Source organism: Lepidothrix coronata, unplaced genomic scaffold (genome assembly GCF_001604755.1).
Source record: "Lepidothrix coronata isolate B3197 unplaced genomic scaffold, Lepidothrix_coronata-1.0 Scaffold54, whole genome shotgun sequence".
Classification (NCBI taxonomy): Eukaryota; Metazoa; Chordata; class Aves; order Passeriformes; family Pipridae; genus Lepidothrix; species Lepidothrix coronata.
The window spans coordinates 1,887,962-1,908,456 of record NW_016690234.1 but is presented as its reverse complement, the minus strand read 5'-3'; the positions used below and the strand labels follow the sequence as shown (position 1 = coordinate 1,908,456).

The window sequence follows — 20,495 nt, the reverse complement described above, 5'->3', positions numbered from 1 at the left end:
TGGCGGCCCCGCCCCGCGCGGGGCAGGCTGGGCGCGGGGGGCGGGCTGAAGGCGCGGGGTTGCGGTCGGGCCTGGTGCGGGGTTGGGCCGAGCGGGGCCGGCGGAGCGGGAGCCATGCCGGAACTGGCCGTGGACAGGGTGGTCGTGCACCCGCTGGTGCTGCTCAGCGTCGTCGATCACTTCAACAGGTGCTGCCGGGCGGGAGCGGTGCCCCGGCGCTGAGTCACGGCCGGGCCGGGAGGGGAGCGGGGAGAGCAGGACCGTGAGGGGACCCGGGACCATGAGGGGACCCGGGGGAGCATGTGGGGACACAGGGCTGTCGGGGTCCCCGGGCCGGGCGAACCAAGGCTATCCCGGGCCGGGAGGGGAGCCGGGGGAGCGGGAGGGACCCAGGGCCCTGAGGAGACCCGGTGCCTCCGACTCCCCGGCTAATTCGGGCCTAATTCCGTTCCCTCGCGCCGGTGCCGAGCGGTTTTAATGTCAGAAAAAAAGCCCCAAATCTCCGGCGGTGGCCGAGCCGCGATGTGAGAGTGACACGGGATGAGGAGCCGGTCGCTGTTCACAGCCCCGTGTGGGGTCACGACCCCCGTTAGTGACATCGGACCCTCCTCCCCTCCCCGGGGGACCGGGTTCGGTTCCGAGGGCACCGAAACTCCTTCTTCTGTCTGCAAAACACCATCAGTAAAACAACCACAACACCTTCTCTCCCAACACTCGCTGTTTACCCTGCGCACACGAGGCCCCGTTCCTTCCTTCGCCTTTTTGAGGTAGGGACTGACAGTCTTTTGTCCATTTAGAATAGGAAAAGTGGGAAACCAGAAGCGAGTGGTCGGGGTGCTGCTGGGATCATGGCAGAAAAAGATCCTGGATGTGTCCAACAGTTTTGCAGGTGAGTCTGGGCGTCCTGCCCCTCCCAAACCCACTGAATTCTTTCGCAGGTAGATTGTGTTGGAGTTTTTGAGCCACCCTGGCAGAGCACAGATTGTTTCCTCCCTCTACAAATCAGCCCATATCCAACAACAAATACAAACGGCTTTCAAAACCACTCCCAATTAAATCCCGCTCTCTTCTGGCAGCCAAAAATAACCAAAACACGACATTTCAATAAACACATTCATTCTGGAAGTCGGATTCTTAAATCCTGATGTTTTGTTTTATTCCCAGTACCTTTTGATGAGGATGACAAGGATGATACTGTTTGGTTCCTAGACCACGACTATCTGGAGAACATGTATGGAATGTTTAAGAAGGTTAATGGTGAGTTGAGCTCTTCTGGCAGTCTGGGATATGCTCCAAAAAACTTTTGGGACTATGGAAAAGTGAATTCATATTGATCATAAAATCACAGAGTCATTAAGATCACCCAGTCCAACCGCCAGCCCAGCACCAGCACCGTGTTCATCACTAAACCATGTCCCCAAGTGCCACATCCACATGTTTTTGAACACTTCCAGGGATGGGGGCTTGCATCTCAGAAGTCCAAGCTGTCAGATCCTGATAGGTATAAAATCAATAATATTAATTAATAAAGTTAAATATCCAGCTGAGTTCAGGAGCCTAGAGTGAAGTTATAGGTGTGGGCAGTGAGTGCAATTGGGGAGCTCTTGGTCTCTGGCCAAGCCAGTGCCTTGTAATTAATTTCCCCCTCTTTACACAGATCAGACTTTCACCCTCGATTTGCTGATCCAAATCTCTCTGCTGGGGTCTCCCCACAGTTCTGATTTTTAATCCTTTTCTGCTTTTGCTCAGCTAGAGAAAGAATTGTGGGGTGGTACCACACAGGCCCGAAACTGCACAAGAATGACATCGCCATCAATGAACTGATGAAGAGATACTGCCCCAACTCTGTAAGTGGGACCTGCTTTGGGGTTGTTTTTCTCTTACCCTAAAAGGGGCATCTGGGAACCCTTTCCCCCCACCCTTGTGGTGACACAACATGGTGGCTGTGAAGTGATTGTGGAAGTGGGATCAAGAGTCTTTGGACTCAAAGTCTTGTCTCGGTGCCCAAGTGAGCAGCCCCATGCCAGTGCTGAGGAGGGAAGTGCTGACTCGGGTATTTTTTCTCTACTCTTTGACTGAAATCCGTTTTTCCAAAGCATTTGCTCTCTCCCTCAGGTGCTGGTGATCATTGACGTGAAGCCAAAGGACCTGGGGCTGCCCACAGAAGCCTATATCTCTGTGGAAGAAGTTCATGATGTGAGTATTTACCATGTAAAATAAGAGAGTCACAGATGGGAGCACTTTTAGGATGTCACTTGTAGGTGTTGTTTGCCTGCATGTGTGCTCAGGTGTGTCCAGGTGTGCCCATTCTGCACCTGCCAGTGCTGAGGAGGTGGGTCAGGCTTGAGCAACACCAACTCATCACTTGCAGCCCTGTGCAGACAAACACCACCCCGCAGTGAGTCAGCTGTAATTGTTTAATATAAATTAATTCTGGATGTATATAAAAAAATAGGGTCTTTTTGCCTTTCTGAGGCCTTTGCTGTGGAGCAGAAGCTGCTCCCCCAAAATGCAATGAGGTTGGATCAGGGAAGAGAGAAGTAATTGTGATATTTAGTGAGAATTTCCATTTGTCCCACCCAGGCACAGACCAGCAAAATGCAGTAATTGGAAATTATCCAGAGCACGAGAAATTGCTGGGACAGTGGGTGACACTGATGAAATCAAGGAAACTCCAACTAGAGCCATTCCTCAGATTCCTTGTGGCCTGTCTGGAACTACTTTGCTGGTTTCATTAGTACAATCCCTCGTGCTCTGGCTAAAATTCCATGTTCAATGATGTGTCTCCTGGCAGGATGGCACCCCGACCTCCAAGACCTTTGAGCACGTGACCAGCGAGATTGGAGCAGAGGAGGCTGAGGAAGTTGGGGTGGAACATCTGCTACGGTGAGTGTGGAGGTGTGAGGGAGCCCTGCACTGTAGTGCCCTGCTCCATCCAGCTTCCTGGGGCTGGAAAAACATGGAGATTGTTAAACACAGTTCTGGGAGGTTCATTCCTGTCCTCTCTCTGCTGTGCTCACAGTACTCTGAGCTGGAAAGCTCTCAAGGGACTGTGCCCACATGCAAGGGGAGGTTCTAATCCTGATTCTCTCTGGGTTCTAGGGACATCAAGGACACCACGGTGGGAACGCTGTCCCAGCGGATCACAAACCAGGTCCATGGCTTGAAGGGACTGAACTCCAAGCTTCTGGACATCAGGAGCTACCTAGAGAAAGTAGCCATGGGCAAACTGCCCATCAACCACCAGATCATCTACCACCTCCAGGACGTGTTCAACCTGCTCCCGGACGTGAACCTGCAGGAGTTTGTCAAGGCCTTCTACCTGAAGACCAACGACCAGATGGTGGTGGTGTACCTGGCCTCACTCATCCGCTCCGTCGTAGCCCTGCACAACCTCATCAACAACAAGATTGCCAACAGGGATGCAGAGAAGAAGGAAGGACAGGAAAAGGAAGAAAGTAAAAAGGAGAGGAAAGATGAAAAGGAGAAGGACAAGGAGAAGAGCGATGGCAAGAAAGAAGAGAAAAAGGAGAAAAAGTAAAAGGTGTAGGTTTTTTTATTTGTAAATTAAAAAAACTTGTAAACTAAGTCCCTCAGTGCTGGGGTGTTTTGTGCTTGCTCAGCACTCTGCTCTCTGCTGGTACTGGCTCTGTCTCTCCTCACCTGGCAGGGCAGCTCCCACCTGGGCAGGGACAGGGGGAAGCCTGGGGGAGGGTTTTTATTTGATTTGATTATACTTTTAGCACTTTTCTTTCCCCCAGTGCATCCTCAGGGGCTTTTTGCTCTCGGCTCACACCCATGGTTTGCTCTCAGTGCACACATCTCCATGTTCTAGGACTAATCCATCGCCATTAGCCCAAGTTCATGCACCACAGACATCCCTGTGTTTAACTGGCTCTTCTGTGCCCAAGGCCCCTGTGGGTGTGGCACAGGGGCACATCCTGCTGTCACCTCTCTGTGCCAGCAAGGCCCTGGCTGTGCTCCCTGCCTGGGTGGCCCTGCACTCTCAACGCTGCCCCAGCTGCTCCGGAGCTCGGTGGGGACAACACTGGTGGCCCTGTCACCCCTTGGCCAGGGCTGAGCAGCTTCCAGGGGTGCAGGTGCTGTGAGCTTGGGAGGTACCTGGGCTGTCAGTGCTGACAAAGCAACACACAGACAGAATCCACAGGATTCGTGACCCTGGTGCTGCGCTCCAGGCACCCATCATGGCCCTGGCCCTGCACAGACCTTCCGTGTGACACACGGCCCTGGGACACACACATGGATGTGGGACACACACAGAGATCCAGGACATGCACAAACCCAGGACACACACACGCGCACACACACAGGGACTTGGGACACACAGACAGACCTGGGACACACACACGCAGATCCAGGACACGCACAAACCCAGGACACGTGCACACACGGATCCAGCACACACACAGACACAGGACACCCCCAGATGTGGGACTCGCACACCTCGGCAGCTGCTGATGGTTTATTGCACACGAAGCCGCGGCGGAGCAGGCGGTGCTGTGCGGAACTGGCCGGTTTCCAGCCTGGAGCTGGTGCCATGTCCCATCTTCACAGGCTCCCAGATGCGAGGGACACCAGCGTACCAGGTCTGTCCCCTCCCCGTGCACACAGGGAAGGGGTGGTGGCAGAGGTAACATTCCGGTGGTCCTGCCCTCGCTGCAGCTCCACGAGCTCCTGCCACCAGCCCAGCCAGCGACAGAGGGAACAGGGAGTTTGGGCAGAACCCACGATCAGAGCAAAGGCCAGCAGAGCCCCCGAGGCTGCTGTGGAGCACCAGCTCCGAGCAGAAACCACATCACTTAAATACAACTGCACAGGGGCTGTGGGCTGCAAATGGGACACGTCACGGATATGAACAGCCAGGCCCTGGCTCTGGTGTGGGAAGGGACCCTCCTGGTGCTCAGGTGGTACAAAGACCCCCTGAAGCATCAACTTGGGGAGTCCCTGTTACTTTTGTTGGGTGCAAGATAGGGCCCAAAAGTCAGTCCGAGAGCCATTTTCCCCTCTCACCTGCAGCTATTGAAATGCCATGAAAAGGCAGAAAACATAAGGGGAGAACAAAAGCCTGTGCCAAAAGCAGATCTCACGAAACGGTGTCTGTGAGGGGGGCCCGGGGAGCCTCTGTGCCCCCTGTGCTGCCCCCCAGGGCCCAACCTTTGCCCTGTCCCCTCTGTACCAGCCCGTGCCCCTCAGGAGCCGAGCGCTTGCATCCACCTCTCCATCACACCTCGGATTTCCTTAGGGAGGGAAACACAGCCCCGCTTCCCCCAGGGCTGTGTCAGTGCAGATCTTGCCCGGGAACAAGAGCAACAGTGTCTGCAGGAGAGGGCTCGGCCTGGGCTCTGCGGCGCCGGCCGGCAGCGCTTCGGGGCCCTCCCACCCCGGGAAAGCACCAAAGCTCCATCACTCCTGTCCAAATCCTTCTGTCTCCTCGATGGCGTAAAGCAGCTTCTCCTTCAGCTGTTCGTAGCTCTTGTAGGGAGGGAGATCCAGGCGGTTGAAGCTGGGGACAGAGCAGGGGCTGTCAGGGGCCATGATCCCGAGCCCCCTCCCCATGGCAGGGTCCTTCCAGTGCAGTGAAAGGCACGGCCAAGAACGGGAGCTACATCCCATGGGATGGGGAGCACCCAGGGACCTGTGCAGCCCCGCAGAGCCGTGTCCCTGCATGCTCCTGCCAGGCCAAGGGGCAGTGACTTACCACGTGTGGCTCCGTGGCAGCCACGTCTCTTTGCCAACTTTATCAATGCAGAATTTCTGGGGCCCATTGCTGCCTGTTAATGGCAAGCACAGCAAAGCTCATCAAACGACCAGGAGCTGAAAAAGAAATCCCCTCCCACGCACTGTCAGCCAGCAGATCCACCATTACATCCCTGAGATCCCAGAGACACACGGGGCATAAATCCATAAAACCACTGGCTGTTTGCAGAGAGGACGTACAAAAACCAAAGGAGAAAGCAAAATGCAGATTCACAGCACAGATGGGCAGCAGCACCACCTCTGAGCACCGTGGTTTCATAGTAAGTGCTCAAACCTATTTATCTGTACACTCTCAGGATTGTGTCTGTCTACCCGAGACTTTTAAAGGACCTGGCTCAGGAAGTCTGAGTCACCGAGGTGGCTTTTTAACAGATTGGGAATCCTGGAGAGGTGCCAAGGGGGTGGAAAAAGCTAATATTCCAGCAAGAATAACCGAGTGGGTTAAGTGAGCTGGTGAGCTGAACACACATGCCAAGAAAGTCAGGGAAAGGCTGGTACAGGCCCCAAAAAGCAGCAAATTAGAGGATGAGAGTGGAATAATGCCATACTGTGGTTTTCTGGGAAAGAGGTTTTGTCACACGAGAATCAAAATTAAATCAGAAATCCAATCTCATTCAGAATGAGATTACAAACCAGCCTGACAAAGTTAACCATGGCAGCACCAGTCACAGCCAAGGAATGTATCTGGGAATGGCACAACACCAGGTTGGATCACTGCACTCAGGCCTTGGAGCTGCTTCACTGCCCACATGCTGCCATATGCTCTGTGCTGGGGACAGGGACAGCCCGGTCCCTCCCCAGGACCCCCCACCCAGGCTGAGACCCCAAACGCACCGATGAGCTCCGCGAAGCCCCCGACAGGCAGGCGGCAGGTCCCCGTCACAAACTGCAGCAGCCGGATCCTCTTCTCATTGTCCATCTCTTTAACCACCTATGACAGCACATGGCAGGTGAGGGGAATCCCTGTGATCTCTGAGCCCACAGCCCAGCCTGGGGCTCTGTCCTGCAGCACAGCTCCTGCCACAGACACCCCGTGCCCTCAGCCAAGCTCAGACCATGCTGGTGGTGGAACTGACCTGCCAGAACCACTGGATCTGTTTGCTGTTCTTGGTGTAGTGCCTGTAGATGGTATTCTTCTGCCAGTCGTTCATGTCGATCTCCTGCATCCCACACAGCATCAGCTGGGGACAAAGGACAGTCAGCAGTGGATGCACATGGGGCCCTGCACCCAAGCTTTGAGCACTGACCCCTCCAGTGCTGGGCTTCACCCAGCACAGGCACCAGCACTGAGGTGTCTGGGAGAAATTCCTCACCTCCAACGAGACATTTTCTTGCTAATGGACCCAAGGAACCACCCGCAGACCCAACACCTGGGGCTGTTCCCCCGTCAGCAGAGCCAACAGGCACGGGGTGTGAGCAGAGTCACCGTGTGCCATTCTATGTCCACGTCCCCATCCCAGGTGCCAGCTCACCTCCAGCTCCTTCTCGTCGAAGTACCGCAGCCACTCCAGCGGCACCACCTCGTTGAAGCCATCTAAGAATGCCTTGGTTTGCTCCTCCACGCCCCTTGTGAACCTCCAGTCAGTCAGCAGCCTGGGAAAGCAGGGGAATGGGCACAGAGCCAGCACTGCTGGCACGGCACAGGTAACCCCCACCTTCCCTCCCACCCACAGGGAGGGCCCCAGGAACATGGGGAAGGGGAGAGGATCTTCCTCAAATCACCAGGGCCGCCCTCAATTGCCACTGGTGGGTTTCTCTCTCTGCCCCCAAGCAGCATCAGCCCCGAGCACAGCCCAGCACCTCTGGGAGGTCCAGGGGTGCAAAACACATGCCCTGGCCCGCGCCTGGCCCTGGCAGTCCCAGGCAGACCCCAGGCAGGAAGGGTGAGCAGCCATGGGACAGCAGAGCAGCCTCGCCCTCTCTCCCCTCTCCTCTTTCCTGAAAGTCCTGGCAGCTACCCAGCCCACAGCAATCCAGACCGCAGCGGAGCCCAGCCAACAGCACCAGCCCGGACTTGTCACAGGCCACGTAGCCCAGGGAAGCGGCCACGTCCCAAGCCCCACGTTCCCACTCCTGCAGCTGGCAGGGGTGGGCACCCAGCGGGACCCTCGAGCTGGCCACTCACATGATGTACTCCTCCTTGTTCTCCTCTGTCACCCGGATGCTCTCACCACCCTCCTTCAGCTCATGGGTGGTCACCTTGCCCAGGATCTCCATGTCCTGGATGAAGTACAGCTCCAGGCCGCACTCCTCCAGGCTGTTCTCCCTGTGCAGGGACATGGGGATGTGGTTTCTGACAGAGGCACTGGCAACAGCAGTGAGGAGCCATGGGGAGAGCTTTGCCTGCCCACAGCGGGACAGGAGGGAGCACAGGGCACTCACTTGGTCCAGACAATGGAGTTGTAGAACTCGGGGTCGATGGACTCCAGGTCCTTCAGCGTTGGCCGCTTGTTGAGCATCCTCTTGTAGAAAGGCAGTGTGAAGCCGGTGTCGATGAACTTCCCGTGATACAGAGCCTGGGGCAGGGGGTGACACGGGGTCATGGGGACCCCAGGAAGGACTTGTGGGGCGAGACAACGCTCCATCCTGGGGCAGCCACGGGGCCAAAGGGAACCATTCCCCCGTTCTGAGCTGTGCCCTCGCTCCCAGCTGGCACACACAGTGGGGAGGAGTGGCCTGCCCCCAGCAGCGCTGCCTGGGGCAGGTGGTCTCACAGCCCCTCTCCCCCACACCGCGAATTCCACCCCATCTCCCTCTCCACTCACAGCTCTATTGAGTACTTGTTTAAACAGAGCTGTGCTGCGGCTTCCCTGAATCCCTGGCTTCCAGGAGCCCCGAGGCAAAGGCAGCCAAAAATAATGCAGACGCTTGTCTAGAACGGCCCAGCGGTGAGTAATAGTCTGGGGTTTTATTGGTGTCCTGCGAGGCGGGGCAGGGCAGGGCAGGACAGCGGGGCCGGAGCCGCCTCCACACACACCCCGCAGGGCTGAGGGCCAGGGACCCTTCCCTGGGCTCAGGGACCCTGAGAGCCCCCCTGGCAGCCCAGGGCTGGGCAAACCATGGCACTTGGTTGGCCTTGGGGAATCCGAGACAAATGGGAGGAGCTGCTCTGGAGCTTGGGCAGCTGGAAAATCTCACACTGCTGGGGCTAAAAATAGTCCCTTGAGCTGCAGACCCGACAGCACCTGGGGTGGCAGCCAAAGACCTGGAGCCATCCATTCCCGCCACACAGACCCTGGGAAACCAGGTCTCCAGGCCCCACAGTCATTCCCTGGATTTAAATTGCATCACCCCACAGCAGCCCCTCAAAGGCCCATTTCCCGCAGACCTACACCTGGGTGAGAAAGGGCTCATGGAAGGCAACACTGCTGAGCCCAGCACAGACCTGGCACATGGAGCTGTCCCTCACCTTGCTGCCCACCCCTGTCCCCTGCCCAGTCCCTGCTCCATGGGGGGGACATAGAACCCCCCCAGTGCCACCCCCAGGCGCTCACCATGGCGATGAAGCGGCCGATGAAGCGGAAGTAGGTGAGGTGGTCGGGGTTGATGGAGGAGGCTGGGTTGATCTGCAGGCAGTAGTTGTTCTTGCCTGCATACTCGAAGAGGCAGTACATGGGGTTGAGCACCTCGTGGGACAGGAGGAAGAACCATTCCCTGGGATGAGACAAGGGGAATGCGGTGACAGGCGGCTTGGGGAGGGGACAGCGTGTGCCCCTGCACACACCTGCACATACCAGTGCCCACCTCCTCAGGGTGCTGGGGCAGGCATTGGGCCCTGGTGTGACTGGGCAAGGGTATCCCCTGCCCTGGGTGCTGTGCAGGGCTTGTGAAGTGTTTCAGGAGACACCACTTTGCCAGAAGCCCCATTCAGAGCATCAGGGCAGTACCATATGCTCCATCCCACCCAGACTGTTACACACATACACACACACACCCTGCTGTGCACTGAGTGTCCCACACAGGCTGCCCCAGGAAACCCATGCCAAGCTCAGAGCAGCATGACAGTCCTGGCTTTGCTCCCCCGGCCGTGCAGGGATTCAGGAATCCTTGGATGCAGAGGCAGCCCCGGCATCCCGTCCGTGGTTCTACCCTGTGGTAGAACAGCATGACGTAACCTACCATAGGGTAAAACCACTGGCAGGACACGGAGAGAGTGGAGAGCAGGAGCCCCTGCACCAGAGCCGGGGGCAGCACCACACCAAGGACAGCGGGGGGAGCGGGGCAGGGGAAACACCAGCCCAGTGCGAGGGAGTGAGTCGGAGAGGGCTCATGGGGACACAGGTCCCGCCTCTAGCCGAGGCACAGCCCATGCCCTATGGTAACACCATCCCAGGGGCAGCAGTGGGGCTGCAACAACCACGTCACAGCCTGTCTGCCCTGGCACACACCGACTGTCCTGGGAACACCAAGACATGTTGGCTGTGGGGAGAAAAGGCCACTCAACCCATCACCCCCACACCTGCAGCCTGTGTGGAAAGCAGGAGACTTCAGACAGGTCCCCCAGGGCTCTCAGTGCCAGGGACAGGCTGGTGTGATGCTTTCAGAGTGTTCTGCCATTCCAAAAACTCAGTTTCCCACTTGAACACCCCTAAACTCCTCTGCCTGTGGGCTGGGATCCCAAGTGCAGCTGCCCTGTGCCTGCACTGCCCTCGTGGACTCATGGCACAGGCAGGGTACAGCTCCACGGCCTGGCACACCGGCGCTCACCTGGCAATGCCACCGTAGTCCAGGCCCTCCTCCCCGCGCATGATGATGTACAGCCGGCGCCGCAGGTCGTACGGCTTCATGTTCATGATCTGGGGACGAGCAGGGCAGTGTCACCACAGCTGGGCCCAAGGCCAGGGCCAGCCCCACACCTGACCAGCTCTGCAGCCCCAGCACCTCCTCACCTGCTGGAAGGAGTCCTCGAAGAGTGTCTGTCGGGACACGCTGATCTTCACATGGCTGGGCAGCGCGTTTGACTGCAGGCAAGGCAGAGGCACAAGGCTGTGTGAGGCTGGCACAGCGGCTCTCCTCGCCCACACCTACCCACGGGCTCAGGGCACCCACCACGACCCACCCAACCCTGCAGCCGCCGGATCCTCCAGGTACTGCACTCACGTGGCAGAGGAAGCGGAACTGGTGGTACTTCCAGCGAAAGCTCCGGTCATACGCCCCTGGTGAGCCGCCATGCTTGCTCCTGCAAAACCAGCACAGGCCACAGTCAGCACCCCCTGCCCTGAGCACCCTCATGTCAGAGCCCAGTGTGGTCCCCAGTCCCCCTGAGTGGGGCTTACCCAGACTCAAAGCCCGGGCGCGGGTCCTTGAAGGTGGTGGTGCGGGTGTTGTGGTCCACGAAGTACCGCACGCTCTCATTCGTGTACTTCATCTCCCACCCGGGCGGCAGTGGCGGCTCCTGGATCATACTGTTGGCAAGGAAGGGGTCAGCAGGCAGACCCTCAAGTATCTCCCCCCTGAACTGCAGCTCTTGAGGACCAGATGCAGCCAGCAGCACCATGCCAGGCAAAAGGAGGGATTCATGGCATGGGATTGGCACTGGCCTGCACCCCAAGAGAGGAGCCCTGCCTGGGCAGCACTCTGGCCATGGCCAGGGCACTGGTAGGGCCTCACCCCCCATCTGTGGGAGACGTGGCCTCAGTTGAGGCCTGGGCCAGGTCCCTGGAGAACCTCATCTTCCAAAACCACGCGCTCCCTCCCCACTCCCCCCACAGCTCCTACCCCTGCGTGCGAGGGTCTTCCCACTGTGTGGTCCGGGTGTTGTGGTTCACGTAATACACTCGTCCATTGTCCTGTCTCTTCTCTAGGAGAAAAGGGAGAGGAAGCATCAGCTGGAGTCCCAGGAACAGCCATCCCCTTCAGAGGACGTTTGTCAGCTCCCCTATCTCACCTCCCCAGCTCACTTGGAAAAGGCAGGATAAACCCTACATTCCTTCCACATGCCCAAGCTGCCTCACTCCAGGAATGCCAGTGTGCAGGAGGTGCCAGGGCAGAGGCCAGCTCTCCCAATGGGATGCCAGGCTGGCACAGGGGGTGTGTGTGCCACACACCTTGGTGGCACATGCAACCTCCTCGGACACGCACCAGCATCCTTCCATGTGGATCCACAGGTGCTTTCCCAAACTCCCTGCATGGCCCTGCTGCTGGTGCCTGGCTTGTGCGCTGCATACGTGTGTGAACACACACGCCCTCTTCTTGTGCTGCACACAGGCACAAAACAGCTCCCCACACACCAGCCCCTCTGTATCTGCACCCTCACACGCTTCCCCAGGCACCCCTTCCCAACACTTCCAGCACTATTTGCACACTTGGAATGGTGAAAGCCTCTCAGTCGTGGCTGGGCACCACATGCCCTGGCCCAGTGGTGATCCTGCACCCACGCCTGCAGCCCTTCATCCCACCTGCCCACACCACCCCCTACACACACTCACAGCCTCCCCACCACTGCGTTCCCCACACCTCCTCCTTCAGGTGCTGCGTCACTCCCACAGCTCGGCCCCGCTCCATGACAGCAGGGACACGCTGCACGCACACTCCTGTCACCTCCCTGTCACCTTCCAGCCACCACCACCCCCTCGCTCTGTATCACCCCAGACTGTGGCTCTGGCAGACCTCACGTACAATGACCAGGACTGCATCCATCCTGGGGAACCCACTGACCCCATGGACCTCATCCATCCCAGGGACTCCATCCATTCCAGGGACTCCCACCCCAGGGTGCTCAGCCCCATGCAGCCTGTCCAGCTGACACTGGGATGGGTCCCTTCTCCTCGCTGATGGGAGGTGGGAAACCCAGCAAGGGCTCCAGCACCACCCCCATGGAGACCCTGCCCTTGGGGACCCCCTGAGCAGGGTGGGCCCCTCTGTCCTGCTCCAAGTTCCCACAGTTTTAACCCCTCTACTGCCCTCCCTGGCACAGCACAGCCCAGCTGCACCCATGAGCATCCCAGCCTGCCCTCTCCAGGGATGCTCTCGCCATGAAGGGGGTCTCTCTGCCCTGGAGGTGGCACAGGGACATTTCTAAATGTCCTGGCACACAATGTTTGGGCCATGGGGGAACAGCCAGCCCAGCTCCTGCCAGCTCCCAGCCCTGCTACAGACCAGGGCAGAGCATCCCAGGAAACAGCACAGCAGCAGGATGGATCCCTGCCTGTCTGGGGACAAGGAGCTGGATCCTAAACCTCTCCCACCATCCAAAGAACAATCACAAGCACTTCTGCATTCAGCAGCTGAGAGAGGCTGGGAACTCCTCCAGGAAAAGGGGAAAAAAGGGGGAAAAAAGCTGGATTTCAAATCAGAGACTGTGCTAATCACAGGCAGACTCAGCCCCACGTGCAGCCGAGCACAGGGAGCGCTGGTTCCCAACCACCCTTCCCAACCGCACCAGGGATGGGAGCGAGGGAGCGCTGACAGCACCGTGCTCCCGCAGGAGTGATCCGAGTGTCCCCATCGGAGCGTCCCCATCCGAGTGTCCTCACTGGGGCCAGGCAGGTGAGGCAGCTCAGTACTTACCCCAGCCAGGAGGAAGCGGCCCGAGAGGATCATTGTCAGATGGGGCGCCGGAGGACTAGAGTTAACAGAGAAGGCAAAAACACGGAATAAAACCCCGGGCAGGGAGGCTGGGAAGAGTAGAATGCTGAGGCGAGCTGGCCAGCCTCGCTCCCACTCACCTCCCCTTGGCCCTCAGCTCCCAGGGAACTAAAAAAAACTTGCACATTCAAGGGGGGCTAAAAAAGGAAAAAAAAAAAAAAAAGCCCAAACCAAGCAGGGCTGGGGCAGCCAAGGGGCGTCGGGGCAGGGGCTGTGCCCGCCGAGGGCAGCGGGACGGCCCGGAGGGGTCCAGATGTGCGCGGCTGCTCAGCTCCCGCCGTCCCCTCCAGATACACCTCCAGCCTCCTCCAAGAACCACACACAAGAGGGGAAAAAATATCGCAGGCCTTTCCAATGAAATCATTCCCACAAGCGCTGTCCACGCCCCGCGCTTCCTGGCGGGATGGCGGCCCCCTCCTCCAAGCGCGGGCCGGGCGCGGGGTGCGGGATGCACTGAGCCCGCATTCATCCCGCGCACACGGGCGGCCCCGCGCCCCCCGCCCCCGCAGCCCCGCACAAAGCCTCTTTCTCCTGCCCTGGGCCGGGCAGGGCCGGCGGCCGCACCCAGACCCTCCCGGGGGGTGTCCCGGCGTCCTGCCTCGGTGGGTGCCAGGCCCCCGGCCCCAGCTCCGCTGGGGTCCCCGGGGATGGAGGCACAGCCCCACAGTGGGGGCTCAGGAGAGCAGGAGGCCTGAAAGTACTTTTAATGGTTAAATAAGAAACGTATCATTACCCAAAAGGCATTTTCACCTCCCAAAACCCAGCTGCTGGAGGGGGGCCGTGTCCCAACCCACCGCACCAGGATGGATCGGAGTCGGCCTGGGCTCAGGGAATGCCACCCGCAGCCAGACCCGGCCCTCCCGCCTGAAAACAGGGACAAACCCCACTCCAAGAGAGACACCAAAACTCGGGGCACCCCATGGCAGCCCAGGACCCCAGGGATATCCTGGGGCACATCAGGGACGGCGCTGGTGCAGCGTGTGCCCCTCCAAGCTGTGTGTCTCATACCCAACCCCATGTGCCAGGACTGGGGGCAGAAGGCACTGCCTGGCACAGCTGGCAGACTTCGGTTTTGGGGCAGAGTCTGCTCCCTCCCTGCTGGGACAGGCTGCCCACACGCGCAGCCGAGTCACGTCCAGAGGTACCACCTCATTGGGACCTAAAAATAGCTAATTAAAACTAACAGGACAGAGCTCTGGGCAGCTCCTGCAGCTCCCCACATTCCTGGGGAACAACCTGGGCCTCCATGCCAGAGACCCTTTCGTGCGAGGGATGTGGCACAGGGGTGCCTGCTGGGCCAGTGGTCCCTGGCTGCACCCCAGCCCCCCAAACTGTGCCTTCCCGAGGCTCTGCCTCACTGCTCCTCACCTCCCCACCATCCTCTCTGGCAAAGGGGGCACAGGGGGGCAAGTGAAACAGAAAGCCCCTGCAAGGCAGGAGGCAGAGCAGGAGCCATCACTGCTGGCAAGAGAGCTTGAAACAAAAAGTACAATCGTTTCATCAGGCTAAATTTGGAGCTTGAGTCCCTCCCTCAGCGCTCCACAGAGCCCAGCCAGGGCGTCACTCAACGCTGGAGCAGCTCCAAGGCTGGTGCTGGCAGGGAGCGAGTGACAGCCCTGGAGCCCCTCTGGCCACGGTGGAACCCCCTCCCACAGCCCCCACCTCCACTGAGGTCCTGTGAACTGAGTGTGGGGAGCGTGGGCAGGCAGAGGCAGCAGTCATGGGGGTCCAGCTCCCGCTGTAAGGCTTGGAAGGGCTGGTGAGGCACCCAGGGAGGGACAGGCAGGGGGAGGAGAGGGGCTGAGCAGCTCCCACAGCCCCAGGAGCGGCCCTGGTTGTGTCTCATGCAGAATGGACTTTGCACTGCCTGCACTCCCTCCCAGAGAGCTCCTCCTGGAGCCCTGAGCTCACTCTAGTTCCAGCTGGGACTCCTGGCTTTCTCTGAGCAGCTAAGTATTGATGAGAGGTTGGTCCCTCTGCTTTGCCCACCTGCCCTCCTTGCCTCCTTTCATCACAGTGCAGGCTGGATCACCACTCCAGGGAGCAGGAATATTCCAGCCTGGCCCTTTCCCAAGCAGTGCTCATCCTGCAGCCCACAGCCACCAGCACTGCTCAGCTCAGCAGAGGTGCTGATCATCCCTGCAGCCAGAGCCCAGCTCCGCAGCAAAGGCACAGCCAGGACAAGAGCGGTCCCTGCCCAGGAGCAGAATGGTTAAGAGACTATTCCCTGAGCAAGGAAACGCAGATATTCAGCCCCAAGTAGGAACAAGGGGCAGTGGCAGAGGAAGCAGGAGGGAGCTGGCCAAGTCCAGCTCATTCCCTGCATTCTCTGGTCCCTGGATCCTGCAGCCCCTCACAGTGTCAGCACTTGTACCCTGGGCCTGCAAATACTGCTGCCCCCAGGACCCAGCCATGCTGCCCTGAGCCCGATGGAGACCCAGGGAGGGACGAGCTCAGTCCTCAGAGCCTCCCTTCCTTCTACAGACCAGATTCCCACACTCGCTCAGCTCCCACAGCACACACCTGCCTCACAGGTCAGCAGCAAGGCTTGCCTGATGGGAGCCATGGAAGAAAGCCTGTGCCTGGCCACACTGACACTGGAGGGACACCAGGGACAGGCTGCTGAGGACACCTCCCACCACCCTTCAGGGCTGCGCAAGCTGGTTTATAAAAAGAAAGTCACTCCCCCACAGTCTCTGCAGGGAGCTGAGGAGCTTGTGGGCTCCCATCCAAGTGCTGCTCCACTGAGCTTGCTGAGTCCACAGACCCCACACAGCCCAGCAAGGGCCTCCCCATGCTCCATGGCTTCTAGGCCAGCCCAGGTGAGACCAGCGGGAGAGCCAAGTGAGACCTCACCACCCCCAGCTCTCACCTGGTACAGGAACCTCTGGCTGAACTGCTGCATGGCCCCCTGGAGCTGGTTCCGCTGCGACTGCCACTGCTCGTAGTTCCTGACATACTCGGCTGTGGGGCGCTGCCACGTGGTGGTCCGGGTGTTGTGGTCCACGTAGTAATACCTGCCTCGAGGATCCACACGTTTCTCCCACCTGGAAGCACCCAAGGAACCTGTCACTGTGTGTCCTCAGACAGCCAGGCAGACCCTGTGGACTAAGACACCCTCCAATACGAGGGCTCCGTGCCCAGCTCCAGCATAACCCCCAGTTTCACAGCTGAAGAGACTCTTTTGGACAAAGATCCACCAAAAGGAAATATAAAGGACTGGTAACTGTTGAAGCAGCTCCTGCAAGGGCACATGAAGCCTGACAGGATGCTCAGGCACAAGCAGAGCTCCCACCAGGATGTCATGAGCATTCCTCCAGGACAGCCGACCTGTGACGGAGGCAAGGCACTGGTTTGGAGACCTGGCAGGAGGGAAGGAGCACACCTGGGCTACTCCCAAACCCACCTCTCCAGGTAACAGCCTCCCTCTTTTAACCCCACACGGATTTGAGGCTGTGGTAGGATCAGAGATCACAGCCTGGCTGCAGACAGTGCGTGCCCACAGGAACCAGAGGCTCCTGGGGAGGACATGGGTGGGTTTGTGTTTCCCTTTCACCTGTCACACCTGGGTCACTCCAGCCCTGCACAAACTCAGTCTAGAGAACAACAGCAGTTCATACTGAGTTCTCTGCTTCTAGGGACAAAAAAAGGTGAGAATTCCACAAACTTCTGGAAAGCAAATGGCCTCAAGGCTGTGACCTGAAGACACTCCTGCAGGGGAAGCTGGCCCCTCATCTATAAGAGTTCTGCAGAGCAGGTCTCATGGAGCTCAGCAGCATCGTCTCCTCAAGCACAAGCAGACCCCAATGTGGCTGAGAACTCCCAGAGAGCCCTCAGAGAGCCCAGGGTCCAGCTTCAGGTTCAGGCACTCTGAGGTGCCCGTTTGCTCACCAGGAGCTGCAAGTCAGATCAGTGTCTGAGGTGCCAGCTGCCCCCACGCCCCTTACCCGGGAGGAAGAGGTCTCTCCCACGTCGTGGTCTTGTTGTTGTGGTCTACATAGTAGACTCTACCATTTGGCAGCTCCCGCTGTTCCCACCTGCAACAAAAACACAATCCTGAGGCAGATGATCCTTGCTAGAACCAAGAACATCCAGAGAGCTGCACCTGGTGGGTCAGTGAGCCCCCCTTCTCACATTCTCAGTGTTCCAAACTTTATTTGACAGGTCTGCATGGCAGCTGCTGGCCTTGCTAGATGGAGACTATGGGAGAGGGGCTGTAGCACTCTGCCCTCTGGAACACACAAAACTTGGAGCAGAAATTCCTCATTTCCCCCAGAAAGGTCAGCGTAAGAATTCATACAGGGTCAGTTTTACACCCTGCGTTTTTGATGTAGTTTTTGTTGGGTTTCTCCTAATATGTCTTTACAGGGAAGCCTTTGAGTTTGGGCTGGGGCTGGGTTCTCTCCCTGGCAGCCCCAAGGCTCACTGCTGACAGCCACGGCTCAAACACACCACATGGCCACCACACTCAAGTCGGGATGGCCCCTGAGGACAGCCTGTGTGACAGGGAGCCTGGCTTTTCTGGGCCACACTAGGACCATTCTCTGTCTGAATTTATTCATGAATTTACCCTGGAAAAGGTAAAAGCTCCGTGGAGCCTGTGCTTTCCTGTCAGCTTTTATCCTGCAGCAGAGGGAGGCAAGCCAGCAGCTGCTGACAGATAAAGTGTTCTCCTGTCACACTCCTGCTCCCACAGGCCTCCCTACCCATTCAGTCTTCTGTCTCTAATCATCACAAAAAGCTCAAGCAAATTACTACACCAGCTTCTGTTGTGACAGCAAGGAAGCCAGCCCAGAGTGGCAGAGAGCAGGCAGCCCTGGGGAAGGAGCTGCTCCAGGCACTGATGCCCCATCCTGGCTCACCCTCACACCTCCCAGGGGACATCAAATAGTGACCTCAGCCACAGCCACACACCTGCTGCAACACAGGTCACCATCATCCCAGCCTCTGCAGAGGCCAGGTAACTCCTGCAGGTGTTGCTATCAGCCAGCAGCACTGGGCCTTCTCCCTGGAACAGATCTAGGGCACCAGTGGGTATCCATGATGGAGAGCCCAAGGCAGGACCTCTTGTGCCCATGCACCTTTGAGGGTGAGGGGCTGCCAAGCCTAACGCTGCCCAGATTTCCTGATCACTAAAAGCACCAGGACAGGTAAAACAAGACTGAAATCCCTAAGAGAAAACCAGCACAGCTGGGATGTCCTAAGACACAAGTGTGTCCACCCCATGAGATGGATGGTGGAAGGTCCCTGGGCATCTTCAGGGAGAAGGCAGGGATGTGGAAGAAGTCCTTTATGACAAGAGGCTCTCAAGCCCCCACATACCATTCCCGTGGCTGTAGAGACCAGAAATCCCATGATGACGATTCCTCCAGGTTTCTGGATCCCTCAGATACCCCTCTGGGTGCCCTCATGACTGCCAAGAGCCACACGGGATTTGGGAGAGCTGCTGGTGGTGGCAGTTACTGACTGACATCCTCTGCCCCTGTGTCACACTGTACAAACACTGATGAGCTCACAGGCTCCTCACCAGCAGCTCCCTGGTGATCTGCAAAGTAAATCTGCTGAGGGCTGGCTCACCCTGTGGGCAGCAGTCCCTGCCATCAGTGATGAACCGCAGTCACTGCTGACACATAGCAACAGCCTGGGAGATGGGGACACTGGGGACATCCCATCCTCACTCAGACCACCCTGCCCAGCTCCACATGGCCACCAGCAAAGGAGATCCATGGTTTTGGGAGCACTGGATAGTGACAGCTCTCCCCACGTGCACACACGGCAAGCATGAAGCGTCTGACACGATGGCCCCCAGCAGCTCCCCTCCAGCTACCCACAGGCTCATGATGGCCATGGATGCAGGGAGCCATGGGCACTGGGAAGTGGCAGAGCTGAGACAAATCGGCAGTCCAAACAAAACGCCCTCCTTATGTAAGAAACCACAGCCCTGTGGCTCCTGCCAGGCAACATAATGCACCTCTTTGTGCGGGCGAGACAGCGCCATGCACACACCCCCCTCCTGGCCGGCTGTCCCTGTGCAGGATCATCCCTGATAGGATCCAGATGCAGGAGCCAGGGGCTCTTATGTCTCCCTGCCCCATTTTGTTATCGATCCACTCAGAAACCCCAAGTGAGAGCCGGGACCCTGCGCCCAAGGCCTCGGGCACTGCGGCCACTGTGCCGGCTCCACATGCTCCTGGCTTCACAAGGGAACGCTCTGCCTGGAGCATGTGAAGGAGGTTTTGGGCACTGTTGGGGCTGGAATTACTCAGAACTCCTTCCAGCACCCTCCAGCCCCTAGAACAGACTCTCAGTTGTGTGAGGGATGCCTTTGAGCCACCACACCTGGTGCAGATGTGCCCAGAGATCTGAGCAGAGCAAATTGCTCCGAATCCCCACATGAACCCAACGCTCTGCCTCCGTCTGTCACAGCCCAGAACACAGGCTGAAGCGAGTGCTCCCCACACTCCCAGGGATGAAAGGAGGCACGTGGAGAATGAGGCAGGGCAAGCAGGAGGGATGCCATGCCTGGAATGACTGGCAGCTCTGCAGGGAATGTTGCTCCTGCGAGTGGTAGAGCAGAAGCTCACGGGCTCTGCAGTGTTCCCTCACAGACATCCCAGCAGAGATGGGCCAGCGAGGGGCTATTCTGCATCCCCATCTCCCACTCAGGGCCCCAAACCACCAGTCAAAGTAATTCCCTGGTGTGGTGAGCCAAGCAAAAACCAGCCGCCGTAGATCAGGGCTCAAGAGAGCCCCAGAAGCTCCTTTACACCACCCCCAGGACACAGTGTGTTGTGCAATCCCAATTTAGCAAATCAACTCTCCGCTCTCCTTTACCTGGGAAGACCTTGATCCCAAGCAGGTGAGTGCTGCCCAAGCCAGCCCAGCATGGCACAAACACAGCACATGCCAGAGAGCGGCTACCCTCTTCCCCCTACAGATCCCACTGCCAGGAAGGGAGGGACTGGCACAGAAAGCACTAATCAAAGGTGTCTCCAGATATCCAAATTCTGGGAGCTCAGCCTGGAGGATGGCTCACTACTCCTCTACCATTCCTCTCCATCTGTCTTCCAAAGCACAACAGCTTTATCCTCCTCCCTGCTCCAACACACATAGTTCTCTGGTCTGTGAGC

The 20,495-nt window shown here is 58.2% G+C and overlaps 2 protein-coding genes across 3 annotated transcripts in view; one reads left to right on the top strand and one right to left on the bottom strand.

Annotated features, from left to right (window-relative positions):
* Positions 1 to 8: 8 nt before the first annotated feature.
* On the top strand, positions 9 to 3,588 carry PSMD7 (proteasome 26S subunit, non-ATPase 7). Its single transcript, XM_017816250.1, has 7 exons — positions 9 to 188; positions 798 to 889; positions 1,165 to 1,257; positions 1,750 to 1,847; positions 2,116 to 2,196; positions 2,795 to 2,886; positions 3,103 to 3,588. The coding sequence occupies exons 1-7, from the start codon at positions 115 to 117 to the stop codon at positions 3,539 to 3,541; spliced, it is 969 nt and encodes a 322-aa protein (XP_017671739.1). The 5' UTR covers positions 9 to 114; the 3' UTR covers positions 3,542 to 3,588.
* An 880-nt stretch (positions 3,589 to 4,468) lies between these two features.
* The window catches only part of WWP2 (WW domain containing E3 ubiquitin protein ligase 2), a 34,393-nt gene continuing 18,366 nt past the window's right edge, over positions 4,469 to 20,495 (bottom strand). Inside the window, exons 8-23 of one of the 2 annotated variants that reach the window (XM_017816247.1) lie at positions 17,313 to 17,402; positions 16,238 to 16,412; positions 13,288 to 13,342; positions 11,497 to 11,578; positions 11,055 to 11,183; positions 10,879 to 10,957; positions 10,668 to 10,739; positions 10,486 to 10,574; positions 9,273 to 9,432; positions 8,161 to 8,294; positions 7,904 to 8,044; positions 7,251 to 7,371; positions 6,855 to 6,959; positions 6,613 to 6,709; positions 5,720 to 5,792; positions 4,469 to 5,524 (exon numbers count right to left, since the gene is read on the bottom strand). In XM_017816247.1, coding sequence (XP_017671736.1) covers positions 5,425 to 5,524; positions 5,720 to 5,792; positions 6,613 to 6,709; positions 6,855 to 6,959; positions 7,251 to 7,371; positions 7,904 to 8,044; positions 8,161 to 8,294; positions 9,273 to 9,432; positions 10,486 to 10,574; positions 10,668 to 10,739; positions 10,879 to 10,957; positions 11,055 to 11,183; positions 11,497 to 11,578; positions 13,288 to 13,342; positions 16,238 to 16,412; positions 17,313 to 17,402 — 1,702 coding nt within the window. In that variant the 3' untranslated portion in view covers positions 4,469 to 5,424. The remainder of the gene's footprint in view (positions 5,525 to 5,719; positions 5,793 to 6,612; positions 6,710 to 6,854; positions 6,960 to 7,250; positions 7,372 to 7,903; positions 8,045 to 8,160; positions 8,295 to 9,272; positions 9,433 to 10,485; positions 10,575 to 10,667; positions 10,740 to 10,878; positions 10,958 to 11,054; positions 11,184 to 11,496; positions 11,579 to 13,287; positions 13,343 to 16,237; positions 16,413 to 17,312; positions 17,403 to 20,495) is intronic. The other variant, XM_017816248.1, reaches the window with a different exon arrangement.

Coding starts and splice junctions, on each gene's coding strand:
- PSMD7 (XM_017816250.1), top strand. CDS start 115: ATGCCGGAACTGGCCGTGGACAGGGTGGTCGTGCACCCGCTGGTGCTG. Junction 189..797: donor GTCGTCGATCACTTCAACAG/GTGCTGCCGGGC, acceptor TTGTCCATTTAG/AATAGGAAAAGTGGGAAACC. Junction 1,848..2,115: donor AGAGATACTGCCCCAACTCT/GTAAGTGGGACC, acceptor TCTCTCCCTCAG/GTGCTGGTGATCATTGACGT.